The sequence below is a fragment of the Aythya marila genome (assembly GCF_965140915.1).
Source record: "Aythya marila genome assembly, chromosome: 16".
NCBI lineage: Eukaryota > Metazoa > Chordata > Aves > Anseriformes > Anatidae > Aythya > Aythya marila.
Window position 1 is genome coordinate 11,745,204 of NC_139057.1, and position 13,458 is coordinate 11,758,661.

At 56.5% G+C, this 13,458-nt stretch overlaps 1 protein-coding gene across 1 annotated transcript; it reads left to right on the plus strand.

Annotated features, from left to right (window-relative positions):
• Positions 1 to 9,494: 9,494 nt before the first annotated feature.
• Positions 9,495 to 11,766, plus strand: SLC32A1 (solute carrier family 32 member 1; the record flags this gene model as incomplete). The annotated part of the gene is made up of 2 exons (XM_082773635.1): positions 9,495 to 9,909; positions 10,579 to 11,766. Exons 1-2 carry the CDS (start codon positions 9,532 to 9,534, stop codon positions 11,764 to 11,766), a joined length of 1,566 nt encoding a protein of 521 aa, XP_082629761.1. The 5' UTR covers positions 9,495 to 9,531.
• Positions 11,767 to 13,458: the final 1,692 nt, after the last annotated feature.

Consider the following 13,458-nt stretch of genomic DNA (forward strand, 5'->3'; position numbering starts at 1 on the left):
AGTAGGAAAGCATTCCTGTGTGTTACCAGCTCTTCCAGTACCAGAACTGGTCTATTTTTGTCCAGCTACTCATCACTGCCACTGAAGAGAGTACAACTTGTTTTCACTGTGTTTAGAGTGGAAATTCACACACATTTCCAACATACCAATAATTTTCCACATGCGAGCCATCCTGTCTCTGCTGCAGAGAATTATCTTTAATGTTTTAAGCTGAGGAATGACTGTTCAAGGAATTCTGGTAGAATTCCTGGTGCCCTGGAGGTGCAGTGCCCTGCTCACACAAGGGAAGGTGCTCGCTGGGGATGGGGAGAGCCACCATGGATTTTGCCTACAGCCTTGGACAGTGCTGTTGCTTCTGCCTGGAGCACACCGAGGGATGGCTCAGGGGCCATGATCTCTGCCCACCTTGGTAGTTTAAAGCAGAAAGGGCACCCAGGAGGAGCTCTGCAGGTACCCACACGTGGCCGATGCCACCCAGGGCTCCTGGTTCCTCGCCGTGTCCAGCCGATCGTCTCCGTAACGCTGCCGCTCACGACTAATCCTCCAGGATTAGGGATGAACTGTAGCTGCTGCGGCTTCCACCTTTGCCGCATAGCAACGAGAGTGGAAAGTCAATTAATTACCTTCTCGCTGGAATCCGGGGCCCTTTCGTCCTCGGCTCAGCCGAGTGTGTAATGGGAAGGGAGCGCGGCAGGCTGCGGCTGGCCAGCAGGGAATTGCACGACAAAGTGAAAGATGAGCTCCAGGAAAGGAGAGGGAGGGCGCCGGGGGAAATCCCTGTCCTACGGGTTCATTAGAAAAGTAAGAGGCTGCTGATTACCCAATTATTGACTTATCTCCCTGCTTTCAGCCCCAGTGACAGCTCTGCGGACACCTCCGTCTCCTTGCCGGGCACCACCTGAGCTCCAGGGGATGTGGGCGACCTGCTCGCAGCCCCAGCCTGCTCGGCAGCTGAGCTTTCCAGAAGTTTCTTCCCACAATGTTTGCTCCTTGGCTGCTCTCCCCTCGGCTGTCACCGCAGCTGGATGCCACCTTTGGGCTGGTGCCTGACCTCTGTTCAGCTGCCGTCCGAGCTGTTTTCAAGGTGACCGCTTTAGCATTCTCCCAGGAAGCTTCCTATGGGGAAGGTTAATGGAAAAATCATTTTAAGGTTGAATTTCCTCAGGAAGCTCTGACTGATGGGTACAAACAGAACTGAGGAACCAAGGTGATGGTCTGAAGCAACATCAGTAGGTGTTTCTCCTGGTGGCTTGCCAGCGGCATGGGGACTTGCAAGGTCACAGTGACCAGGACCCAGTGAGCAGAGCCCTGAGTGAAAGTGGAGAGAAAGGACAGGGATAATTCCACATCCATTTATCAGAGCTGGCAGCTTCGGACTCCTCTGCAGTTGCCTGTCAGAGAGCACCTTCAGGGGACATCCTGAGCAGCACCTCCTGGGGTGGGGAAGTGGTGGCGAGAGGGGAATGGGTCTGCAGGGTCCTCACCCAGCACAACCACATTTAGTCAGTAAATGAACCCAAACATCAGGGAGTTCAGGACCAGGAGGGAGCTCCCAAACCACGATCCTGCTCTCAGCTCACACATCTTCTCCTTTCCCAGGATCGCAGCACTTCACACTCAGCTTTCTCAGGTGCTCCACGGAGAAGTGGCAGTACCTTTAAGCCTAATTTATCCCAGCCATAATTTGTGTGTGTGCAGGGGGAGGTAATCACAGAGCTGCCTTCCCTGCTGTTCTTTTCCTGAGGTTTTACACTCTCCAAATTTCTATTATTTTTTTTATAAATCAAATTAACTAAATTGCTTAAGAAGTACTTTTCTATTAAAAGAAGATGCTGTCATGATGCCAAAAGGTTCACTCTAACAACCGTTTGATAGTAATCCTTTGAGTTTATGGGCTGCTATCTTCAAAGTTGAAGGGCTTTGTGCCTTCTTAAGGCTCCCCTGAGCAATGACTATTCCGGTACACATCTGCAGAGGTCTAAGCCAAGGTGTAAATAAATGGAAGGTCATAAATACGGCTCAAAGACTGGCTCCTGTATCTGAAGACCCCTGCATCACTGTGCAGGGCAGGAGCAGTGCCTGGATCCTCAGAGGCTCCCATCTCAGAGCAGCCCCGGTGCCAGAGCAGGGAAGGAGCTTTCACAGAGGTGCTGGTGCTGCGAGGCACCTGCCTGCAGGAGGGATGATGTGGCTGGGCAGCAGCACACACGGACACCTCAAAGCAGCTCTGGGATCTGGACTTGCACATCTGGGTCTTTGTTACATTGGGGTCTCTGCCCCTCTTTCCTGGGGCACGAGCAGTGCGTCCCCCACCTGCCCAGAGCTCACCCAGGGAGAAGGCGATGCTGATAGCGGTGGGGGAAGAGCAATGACGGCAGCAGGATTCCCCTCGTTTGAACTTGTGGTGTGAGATAAGATGGAAGGACAGCACAGGAAGGTGAAACCCCTCTGAAACCTGCAGTGTGACCCGAACGGCTGCAGGGGCTGGGATCAGCCCTGGGGTTTCTCTCACCGAGAAGGAGCAGAAATGCACAGGGAGCATGGTGGGGCTCTGTGTTGCACTGCCTCTTTTGTAGAGGTAAAATAAAACCAATCTGAGAGAGAAGAAAATCCAAAAAGAACAAAACAAAAACAAAACAGGGAGGGAGGGAGGGAAGGAGGAAGGAAGGAAGGAAGGAAGGAAGGAAGGAAGGAAGGAAGGAAGGAAGGAAGGAAGGAAGGAAGGAAGGAAGGAAGGAAGGAAGGAAGGAAGGAAGAACAACAACAACAACAGCAACAACAACAACAAAAAGAAGCAAATCTGACACCCAAGAAAATATAATTATAATAATAATGGTTTTCAAGCTGGAAGAAAAGAGCATTTAAAATGGAATCAGAGCCAATGGCTAAAGCATAAAGTGGGTGCTCCTCATGATAAAGGCACAGGCCTGGGACTCAGCCCCTGTTGGCGTGGAGGCTGCCATCAGGCAGAGCCTGTGTGTGCTGCCCTGGTGATCTGGGCCCAAACGGCTGCTTCTGCTGCAGGAATCCTGCTGAACGACCTGTCCAGGGGCCCTGTGGGTTCCCCAGCGCTGCAGATCACCCAGATCACACGGATGCGTGTGAGGTGAAAGAGGGCAACGTGTGAGGAACCTTTTCTGCAAAACAAGTCGCTGATGTTTGCTTTATTTTTTAAGAGCGGTGCTCTGCAGCCCCCAGCCCGTGCCCACCAGCACCCAAATCTCTTCCGCTGGAGGCAGGCCCACAGCGGACTGGTGACCTCCAGCACAGCCCAACATTTCGGGTCATCCCCTCCAGCAGCAGGACGTGGTGGTACTGATGGGGGCTGAGCTGCCTTTCCCTTCGGATGGCGCAGTGCCGTGCCTCGCTGCGCTCCTTGCTTTTCCTTACGCCTTGTGCGGCCCTGACCTTGACTGCTTCCCCTACGTGGCTTTTATTTTTGGCTTCTGGCAAGAAATACTTGCTGACACCAGCGCGTGGAGGCTGCGGGTTTGGAAACAGCAACCTCTGCGTGTGGGCTGTGTGGTCGTGCTGGCAGGAGCCACCCTCTGAGCCATGAGCCCGACGTGCCGGGACGGTGCTGGCGGGAGGAGCGGGTGCCCGCCCGGGTGGTTGTTGTGCTGCTGTCAGAACCGGGCACAAAAGGGAGAAGGCAAAGGAGCAGATGGGGATGGACCTTGCTGAAATTGAGCCCCAAAGGCGAGCAGGCTGCCAGCACTGCTGCTCTGCTCTGCAAGGCCCTTCATCAGAGCCTGCACGGCCTTAAAAAATTAAGAAAAAATAATGTTAAATCATGTGATAAATATACAGGGTAAAAAAAAAAAATCTTCATAATCTTCATTACTAGGACATAATCTCACTACAGACTGCACAGGAAGGAATTTCCTTTGCAGCCCAGCCCCTGTCCATTACAGCAGCTTTTCTGCCCTGCTTTGAAGCCTCAGTGCCCAGGCACAGGACTGGGCAGCGGGGCCGGATCCAGGCTGGGGCTGGGTGCTGCTGGCCAGGAGCTGAGCCTGCTGCGGGCGGCAGGGCTGGGGTCAGGAGGCAGGGGGGCAAGGATACGTCTGTGGCCACAGCCACAGGGTCTGCGACAACAGGCTGCAGCCACTGGGACTCAGTTTGAAATCACACACACAAAATAATCCCTACACAAGCTCAACTTCATGCTGCAGGAAGATTGCTGAGCTGATTCAGTTTTGGAAAGCAGCACTTGGAGTCTACAGCTGCCGGAGAGGAGGGCTTTTTGTTTAAAAGTTGAAACGAAAATCTTGGCACACACAAAGCATGCTCTTCCCTAGTTTGTAATCGTCTCTGTGAAACACAAGCGTGTGTACTTACGTACATAGTTAACTGGGCAGTGACAGCGCTTTGGATATTATGTCAATGGAAGTGCTGCTACACTCGTGGGACCAGTACTGCTCACGCAGAGACCTGGGAATTTGGCATCACAAGTAACCAATGACTATCACTTAATTTTTATGACAACAATAAAGCCAAACTCTGAGTTAAATTTAATTCCAATTTATTGGAAGTATTGTTAAGAACATGTTGTGGTCAGATGATGGTAAATGTTTAGTCTATAGATGATCAGGGTTTATCGCGGCTCTTCTGGGATGTGGCAGTCACAGAAACTCCTGCACAGGTCGTCTCCCTCTTACAGATCCCTGTTTGCAAACACTGAGGTCAGATCAAGAAGCCTTTATTTAGTTTTTACGGATTCTTCAGGTGGATTTTCTCCTGGGCTAAGCCACAAACTGTGTTAATCTGTGGTGACAGTATCGCAGCCCTTCGCCTGCTCTTTGTTTTATGTCTCTGCAGTTTGGGCAGCCATTTTGTGCTCAGTAAAAGAAAAAGAATAAATCCAACCCATCCATTATGGGCATTCTCCTGGAGACTTTCCTTTTGGATGTTATTCCATCATGCATTTTCATGGCAATTATAATTCAGCCTACAGTTAATTGTCTCTGACTCGGAAACCATCCTGCGAATGAATTCAGCCTCCCCAAGACCCCAGGTAGGAACCAAGCAGCAGCGTGAGCGAGCGTTAATACCACATGCAGCATCTTCACCCCAAATACCCAGACAGCAAGGACTGAAAATGTGCAAGAAGGGCAAGGTGTGACCCGGGGCAGGGCTGTCAGCCCCATGCTCGTGGGGCTGCTTTCCCGGGGGGGCTCAGGGGTGTGGGGCTGCCGGCTGCAGCCCTTCCTCCTGCAGCCCTGCTCGCCCTGCGCAGCGCGCTGCCACGGTTCCATTTTCCTTCCCTACCCTCCTGAAATTCCCCGAGCTATTAACTAGGTCACGGGAGCTGGTCCCCATCCAGCAGTTTGTCTAATTGCCTTTTTATAGTACACCGTGCAACTCTTCATTATCCTGTCAGAGTTCCCCCCGCGGTGCCGGAGGGAGGACGGGGCGGCGGAGCCGGGATGGAGCTCGCTGCTGCTGCTGGGCTGGGGGGCAATAAATGCAGGGGGGGCTTCCAGAGGCGGCTGGAGGTGAGGTGGGCCTCTTCTGGCCTCTGCCAGCACTTCTGTAGGTACCCGGGTACGTGTCTGGGGCTGGGGTCGCTTCTCCAAGCCATGTGTCCGGGCTGACCTGCGCCAGGTCTGCGCCAGGTGGGTTGGTTCTTTGGCAGCTGTGGCCAGGGAGGATTTTGGCAGGGTTTTGGGGAGAAGCTGCCCCCTCGGCCTTCTCGGCACTGCGGCTGGCAGCTCTGCTGTGATGCCCAGCTGCAGGTTTTGGGGGGGGACAGGGTGTTGGGGGGGATTTTTTGTGGTGTAAGCGTGGAGTCTGTGCAGGAATCGGGGGGCATTTGGACACCCACGCTCGTTGCAGAGGGGGATGAAACTGAGCACGCAGGAATTGCCTTAAATCCCCTCGTTCATATGGAAGCATCTAAATTTCAGACGCGATTTGCGACACTGTGTTTGAGGAAGAACACAGCCCCCAGAAAGTGCAGGAACGACTCCTTTGGGGTGGGGGTCCCTGGCCGCGGGGCTGCCCGTCCTGCTCCCGCACCGCCCCGCTGCGCCCGGCCAGCCGCGGCCCGGAGAGGGGCTGGCGGTGCGGGCTGTGCGGGAGGGCAGCCTGCTCAGCTTGGCCTTGCCTGCCTTCCTCAAACGATTTTTTGAGCGTGAATAGCTCTTTTGCCCTCACTTGGTTAATCAGAAATCCCAGCCGCGAGCCCCCGAGCCTGCTCTGGGGAGATAAGGCAGCGGCGCGCCTCCGGCTGGATCTGCCGGAGCGTGGGGGGGGTCCCGGGGAGCTGCACCCCCAGGAGCTGGGCTGAGCCCCCCGAGCAGGACCAGGACCCCCAACCCCATTTCCGCGGGGAGAGCGGTGCCCGAAAAGCCCAGCGCCGGGCGGCGGGGAGCCCTCGGCAGCTCCGGGCTGCGGCTCGTTTGCGCGCTCTCCTCCTCGCTTCCTCTGAAAGGATTCGCAGCTCAAACGCCCCCCTGAGACCCGCTAACCTTTGGATAAGGTTTGCCTCGGCTTATCCCGCTCGGGGTAATTAGGAGTTAGGGGGAGCCGGGAGTAACGCGGCCGCATCCCCGCATCCCGCACCCTGCATCCCGCATCCCCTCCGGCTGCGGGCAGCGATGGGGCGAGCAGCAGAGGTAAATGCCCCAGCCCTCCCCTCTTCTCTCCGCGCTTCTCTTCTCCTTCTCTTCCTCCGCCTCTTTCCCCTTTTGTTCTCTTTTTTATTTCATTTTATTATTATTATTGTTATTGTTATAATTTCCCCTCCCTCCGGTGCGCTTTGCCCCCGTTTCTGGCCGCCGCTCCAAGTTCAGGGTTGCTTTGCTTTCCAGGCGCTGCCGAAGGAATTCTCCTTCCCCCTCCTTCGGGCCCGGGGCAGGAGGGGCGGCAGGGCCGGGGCTTGTGTTTGGGGGGGGGGCACAACGGGAAGGGGGAGACACGGCGAGGAAATGCTGGAACCTGAACCCGGGGGCACCCCGGGGCCACCTCCAGCACCTCTCGGGTCCCCTGCGCCTCCTGTCCCCTCGTTGTCGCTCACACCCCCCGCGTCCCCTGCATGTCCGCCCCCCCCCGCGCCCCCCCGGTTCCCATTGTCTCGGTGTCCAGGGCTCTGCAGGGGATTTGCCGGGGGGTCGGGTGAAGAGCACCCCCCCCGGCACCCCCTCCCCTAGCGTCCTCGCCCGGAGGCACGATCCGACGGGGGGGTCGCAGAGCCCGGCCGGGGCAGCCCCCCCAACGGAGCGGGGCTTCTCCTCCAGCTCCGGGGGCAATCTTTGATTTTGGTTTTTGGTCTTTTCGTTTTTAATTGCTTATTTTTTTCTAAAATGGTGTCTCCGGAACCCGACGCATCCTTACCGCGCAGTGAGCATCCCAAAGCCCCCCTCCCAGCCCCCCCCCTCCTAAAACCCCTCTCCCAAATCCCCTCTGCCAAAGCCCCCTTCCCCATTCCCCTTTCCCAAAGCCCCTCTCCCCCTCCAGGCGCTGTGCCGGGGTCCCCTTCCCCTCCCCAGGGCCTGGGGGTGCTGGGGGCTGCGGCGGAGCCCCCCCGGCTGCAGCAGGGCAGGGCCGAGGGGAGGAGAGGGGTGGGGGGGTTGCGCCAGGGCGGTTTTAGGGAATATTCACGCACCAGACGGCGATTTGGGTGATTTTTCGTTTTGATTTTTTTTTCCCCTCCCTGATGCCCCCTGCAGCCCCTGGAAACAGGTCTCCTTCACATCCTCTTTTACAATGAACTCGTCTTAGGCTAAATTAGGAACAAAATCAAAACAAAACAAACAACCAAGAAAAACAAAACAAAGAAACAACGACAACAACAAAATCGTTGAATTAACCCCCGAGGTGCTCATCGTCGCAGTCGTTGTTTTTTTTGGGTTTTGGTTTTTCTTTTTTCTTTTGCTTTCTCGACCTATTTGTGCACTGATATGTGATAATTCCCCCGCACAGCGAAGGCAGGGAGACGCCGTGCCTCGCCGTCTTCCTTTCACTCGCTTTTATCATTTTTTTAACATTTTAAAAAATATATATATTTTTTTTATTATTTGGGGTCCGGTGTCAGGGGAGAAGCAGCGGCCGAGAGAGCCCCTCGCCGGGGATGTTTCTTTCTGACGCATTTCAGCCGCTTTGCACCCAATGCACCCAATTTTCTTCCTCCTTCCGTCAAAAAAAAAAAAAAAAAAAAAAAAAAAAAATGAAAGGAAAAAAAAAAAAAAGGAGGGGGGGTATCAAAGCGTTTTCTGGAAGCTCTGCTCGATGCCGCATCCCACCTGCATCCGCATCCCCCCCCCTCTCCCTGCCCTGATATTAGGAAATGATTTACCGCTGGCTTTTCCTTTCTTTTGTAATTAAAAATAAAAATAAAACCAATAAAACGGAGTTTCCTTTTTACCTTCCCAAAGAAACAAACGAGCCAGCTGCCCCCCCCTTGGGGAAGGGCCCCCTTCCTTTCTCCCGTCGCCTCGCTGGCTGCACACCTCGGAAACACGCGAACAAAGAACCGCGGCCAGGCTCCTCCGTGCCAAACCAGCGCGGGCGTTTGGAGGCAAAACGAAAATACCGAGCTATATTTGTGTATTTTTTAGAAGAAAGGGGAATCTCTGCGTTAAGATCGGGGGGAGCGCAAAGAGAACCCGGCCGGGGCTCGGCACCCCGGTGGCACGTCGGTGACACTCCGGTGACACTTTGGCACATCGGTGGCACATCGGTGGCACTTTGGCACGTTGGCACGCCGGTGGCACACCGCTGCCCCCCCGGCACGCCGTGCCCCGCATCTGCTGGGGGCTCCCCTGCCCAAGCTGCCCCCAGCCTCCAAAGGGGCCGCGCGTATTTTTGGGTAGCGAAAATAAAAGGGAGGGGTTCTGGGGAGGAAAATTCCGTTAAGGAGCGATCGGAAGCCCCTTTGTCCGCCCCTTCGGGGGGGCTCTTTTGCCTCGGCCGCCCCCGGAGCGGAGCGGGGAAGGGGTCGGGGCGCGGCGGCGGGGGCTGCGGGGCCGGGGGGGCCGCGCTGCGGCGCTGCTGGCGGGGCCCGGCGGGCGTGGGTGTCGCCGTGCCGCGGGGGGGAGGCTGGGCTTGGCCGGGGCCGCTGGTACCTCCCCCAGAACTGCAGCACTCCTCTCCCCTCTCTTCTCCCCGCGAGGTGGGCGCACTGCGATGGAGACGCGGCGCGCTCTGCCAGGGGCTCGCGCTGCCCGTCTGGTGACAGCCGCCGGCTGGTGACAGCCTCCGTCCGGGGACAGCAGCCGTCCGGGGACAGCCACCGTCCGGGGACAGCCTCCCACCGTCGCCCCCCAGCACAGCCCGGCCGCGGGGACCGGCGGAGGGGCGCGGAGCGGGCGGGGAGCTGCGCTCCCGCACCTGCCCGCCGCGGGGGCATGCCCCAGGGCCGCCCGCAGCGCAGCCGCTCGCAGCGCGCCCGGGAGCGGAGGTAGCGGCTCGGCAGAGCCCCCCCGCACCGCCCGCGCCTCCCTTTTCCCGGAGCCCGGCTCCCGGCCGCCCCCCGCCGCTCGCCCTCCCCGTCGGGTCCATCCGACCGCCGGGTGCGGAGCCGCCACCATGGCCACGCTCCTCCGCAGCAAGCTCTCCAACGTGGCCACCTCCGTGTCCAACAAGTCCCAGGCGAAGATGAGCGGCATGTTCGCCAGGATGGGCTTCCAGGCGGCCACCGACGAGGAGGCGGTGGGCTTCGCCCACTGCGACGACCTGGACATGGAGCACCGGCAGGGGCTGCAGATGGACATCCTCAAGGGCGAGGGAGGCGAGGAGGGCGGCGAGCCGCCCCTGGAGGGGGACATCCACTACCAGAGGGACGGCACCGGCCCCCTGCCGCCCTCCGCCTCCAAGGACGCGGGGGTCTGCTCCGAGCTCTCCGGGCAAGGCAAGCCCAAGATCACGGCGTGGGAGGCGGGCTGGAATGTCACCAACGCCATCCAGGTACGCCCGGGCACCCGCTGCCACCGGCACCGGGACGCGCTGCCCCCGCTCCCATCCCCATACTGGGGTGACCGCAACACCCCTGGGGGGGGAAAAAAAAATATGGAAAAACCCACCTACCCGACCAAAAAAATATAATAATCAATCAACCAAAACAAACAAGCAAAAGACCAAAATCTGCATTTCTTCATGTTGCCCACCTCCCCTGCAGTGGGTGGGATGGGGTGGCTCGGGTGGGGGGGATGCGCCTGGGGGGACCGGGCCACCTCTCCATGTGTGTCCCCAGCTTTGGGGCAATGCCAGTGGGTGAAGGGGTCTAGGTGCACTGAGAGGGGCTGGGGACAGACAGGGTGGAGATTTGGGCAAAGCCCAACCGTGCTTGCTTGCTCTGGGCACCTCAGGGTGCGATTACGTGGGTGTGCACGAGGACACGCGTGTGGCTGCGTGGGCAATTGCGTGGGTGGAGAGAAAAAGGGTTTGTGTGTGATCGTGCGCGGCCGTGATTGTGTGGTGTGAGTGTGGGATGGCTGCGTTGGTGTCACCGTGTGCGAGCGAGGCAGCGTGCGCGTGCACGCGCGTGTGCCTGCGGCCGCAGGTGCCTGGGTGCAGGCGCCCGCCTGGTCCCCTTGGTGAGACGAGCAACACGGTTTCCATTTTGTCTCTTTCTAGGGGATGTTTGTTCTGGGCCTGCCCTATGCCATCCTTCATGGTGGATACCTAGGACTCTTTTTAATAATTTTCGCTGCGGTGGTTTGCTGCTACACTGGGAAAATCCTTATTGCCTGTCTCTATGAAGAGAATGAGGATGGGGAGATAGTCAGGGTGAGAGACTCCTACGTGGACATAGCCAACGCGTGCTGTGCGCCCCGCTTCCCCACGCTCGGAGGCAGAATTGTGAACGTGGCTCAGATCATTGAACTGGTCATGACCTGCATCCTCTATGTGGTGGTCAGTGGGAACCTGATGTACAACAGCTTCCCCAACCTGCCTGTCTCCCAGAAGTCGTGGTCCATCATCGCCACGGCCGTGCTCCTGCCCTGCGCGTTCTTGAAGAATCTCAAGGCAGTCTCCAAGTTCAGCTTGCTCTGCACGTTGGCCCACTTTGTGATCAACATCCTGGTGATCGCCTACTGCCTCTCCAGGGCACGCGACTGGGCGTGGGACAAAGTCAAGTTTTACATTGATGTGAAGAAATTCCCCATCTCCATTGGCATCATTGTCTTCAGCTACACCTCTCAGATCTTTCTGCCTTCCTTGGAGGGGAACATGCAGAACCCCAAGGAGTTCCACTGCATGATGAACTGGACTCACATAGCAGCTTGCATCCTTAAGGGACTCTTTGCCTTGGTCGCCTATCTGACCTGGGCTGATGAGACCAAGGAGGTCATCACAGACAACTTGCCATCCACCATTAGGGCAGTAGTCAACATCTTCTTGGTGGCCAAAGCCTTGCTCTCCTACCCCCTGCCGTTCTTTGCAGCTGTGGAAGTCCTGGAGCGATCCCTCTTCCAGGACGGAAACAGGGCCTTCTTCCCCAACTGCTACGGGGGCGACGGGCGGCTCAAGTCCTGGGGACTCACCCTCAGATGCGCCCTGGTAGTCTTCACCCTGCTCATGGCCATCTATGTCCCGCATTTTGCCCTCCTGATGGGTCTTACCGGGAGCCTCACAGGCGCAGGGCTCTGCTTCCTGCTCCCCAGTCTTTTCCACCTCAAACTCTTGTGGAGGAAGCTCTTGTGGCACCATGTCTTCTTCGACGTCGCCATTTTCGTTATAGGTGGTATCTGCAGCGTCTCGGGCTTCATCCACTCTTTGGAAGGCCTCATAGAGGCCTTCAGAACCAACGCGGAAGACTAAGGAGGGGCCAGAGCTGGCTGCAGCAAGAGAATCGCATCGAACATCTGCATAGCCAAAAAAATCCGCATCCCTTGAATGAAGAGAGTCATTATTTTCGTTACGTGCATCCAACAAATTCTATGTCTTAGAAATCTGCAAATTAAATGAGATAAGACGAGAAGACAGTGTTCGCCCTGCCATCTTTTTAAATAAGCTAAGAGTTAAATATATTTTTTTGTTATTTAGAATGTTTTAAAGGAAAATACGTGGTGCCCCATCCCGATCTCCTCACTAGTTGCCTGAAGCTTGGCCCCCCGCAAAGGACCAGTCGGGAACCGATCGCAGCTTTACTGCTCCTCACAGCTCTGCGGTTCGGTGCTTCAGGAGGAGGAACAGGCACCGACCCGATGGGACTGGGGCTCTGTGCTTACAGACGGAAGCGAGCAAGCTGCGGGCGCTGGGAGCAGGGCCCTTCCTTTATTTTACACAGGTTGAGAGAGAAGTAAATGAGCCCCGGATTGTGTGGCCAGCCCAGCAAGCCCACACACCAGCTGATGACTGCAGCATTGACACCGCAGCGATGCCAGGACTGCTGAATTCTCCCACCCAGACTCACACCGAGGAACGGCGCTGCCCATCGATCACATTTTGCCTCTGGTTGAAATCACAAACCCGGAGTCCCCTTCTCAGTGATTTTGTTTTGTTTTGTTTTGTTTCATTTTAACGATTGTTACTTCTAAATTATGAAAAGAAAAGCATATATATATTGTTGGATTTGACGTCGTTCAGGATACAGAAACAAAACTAAGACAAAACTCATTCTGTGCAATCTACCAGATCCGTGGAGCTGTTTCCAATGTATGTGTGGTGTAATTGTGGTAAATAAGATGAAAAATGTATATCAGAAAAACAAAAGTCTATCTTTAACTTATAATGTGGTACATAAATATATCGAACAATAAAGAGAAAACCTATCCGAGGAGGCTGGCCTGCTTCGCTGAGCAGGGGGCAGGGGAGGGCGGGCTGATAGGATGGGGCAGGGGGCCCGGGGAGCCAAGCCCCAAATGTCCGAGCCCCTTGCAAACAGATGAAGGCAGCGAAACGAAATGCGGGGCTCGGAGCAGCCCTGGCTCGAACCGAGCTGACTCCGCGCTGCATGCGGGCTGTGCCGAGCCGTGCCCAGCCGGGCTGAGCCGTGCAGATCCGAGCCGATCCGAGCCGTGCCGTGCCGTGCCCAGCCGAGCTGAGCCGTGCCGAGCTGTGCTGAGCCGTGCCAAGCCGACCCGATCCAACCCGATTCAACCCTATCCAACCCTATCCAACCCGATCCGATCCGATCCGAGCCGTGCCCCCCTCCCGTCCTTGCCCCGCAATGCGGTGCCGGGGGCTGGCTGCCGCACGGCTGCGGCTTGCAGCTGCTCTCCGCGTTGTGCTTTTGGGGTCCTTTCCTCCCCACCTCCCCCTTTTTAGGGCCGCAGCTGCCGTCCCCCGTCCTTGTGGGAGGCTGTGGGACCTGTCCGGGGGCCCCCAGGCCGTCCTGCCCCTCTCTGTGCCTCCTCACAGGCCAAAGGGGCACGGGAGGATGGAAAGCGTTTGGGGAAGCTCTACCTTTGAGGAGGTTTTACATTAGCAATTAGGTTTTAAACCTAATTCAGCATATATTTATATTTTTCCCTGTGAGCAAAAAATAAAAATTAAAAAAAAAAAAAATCC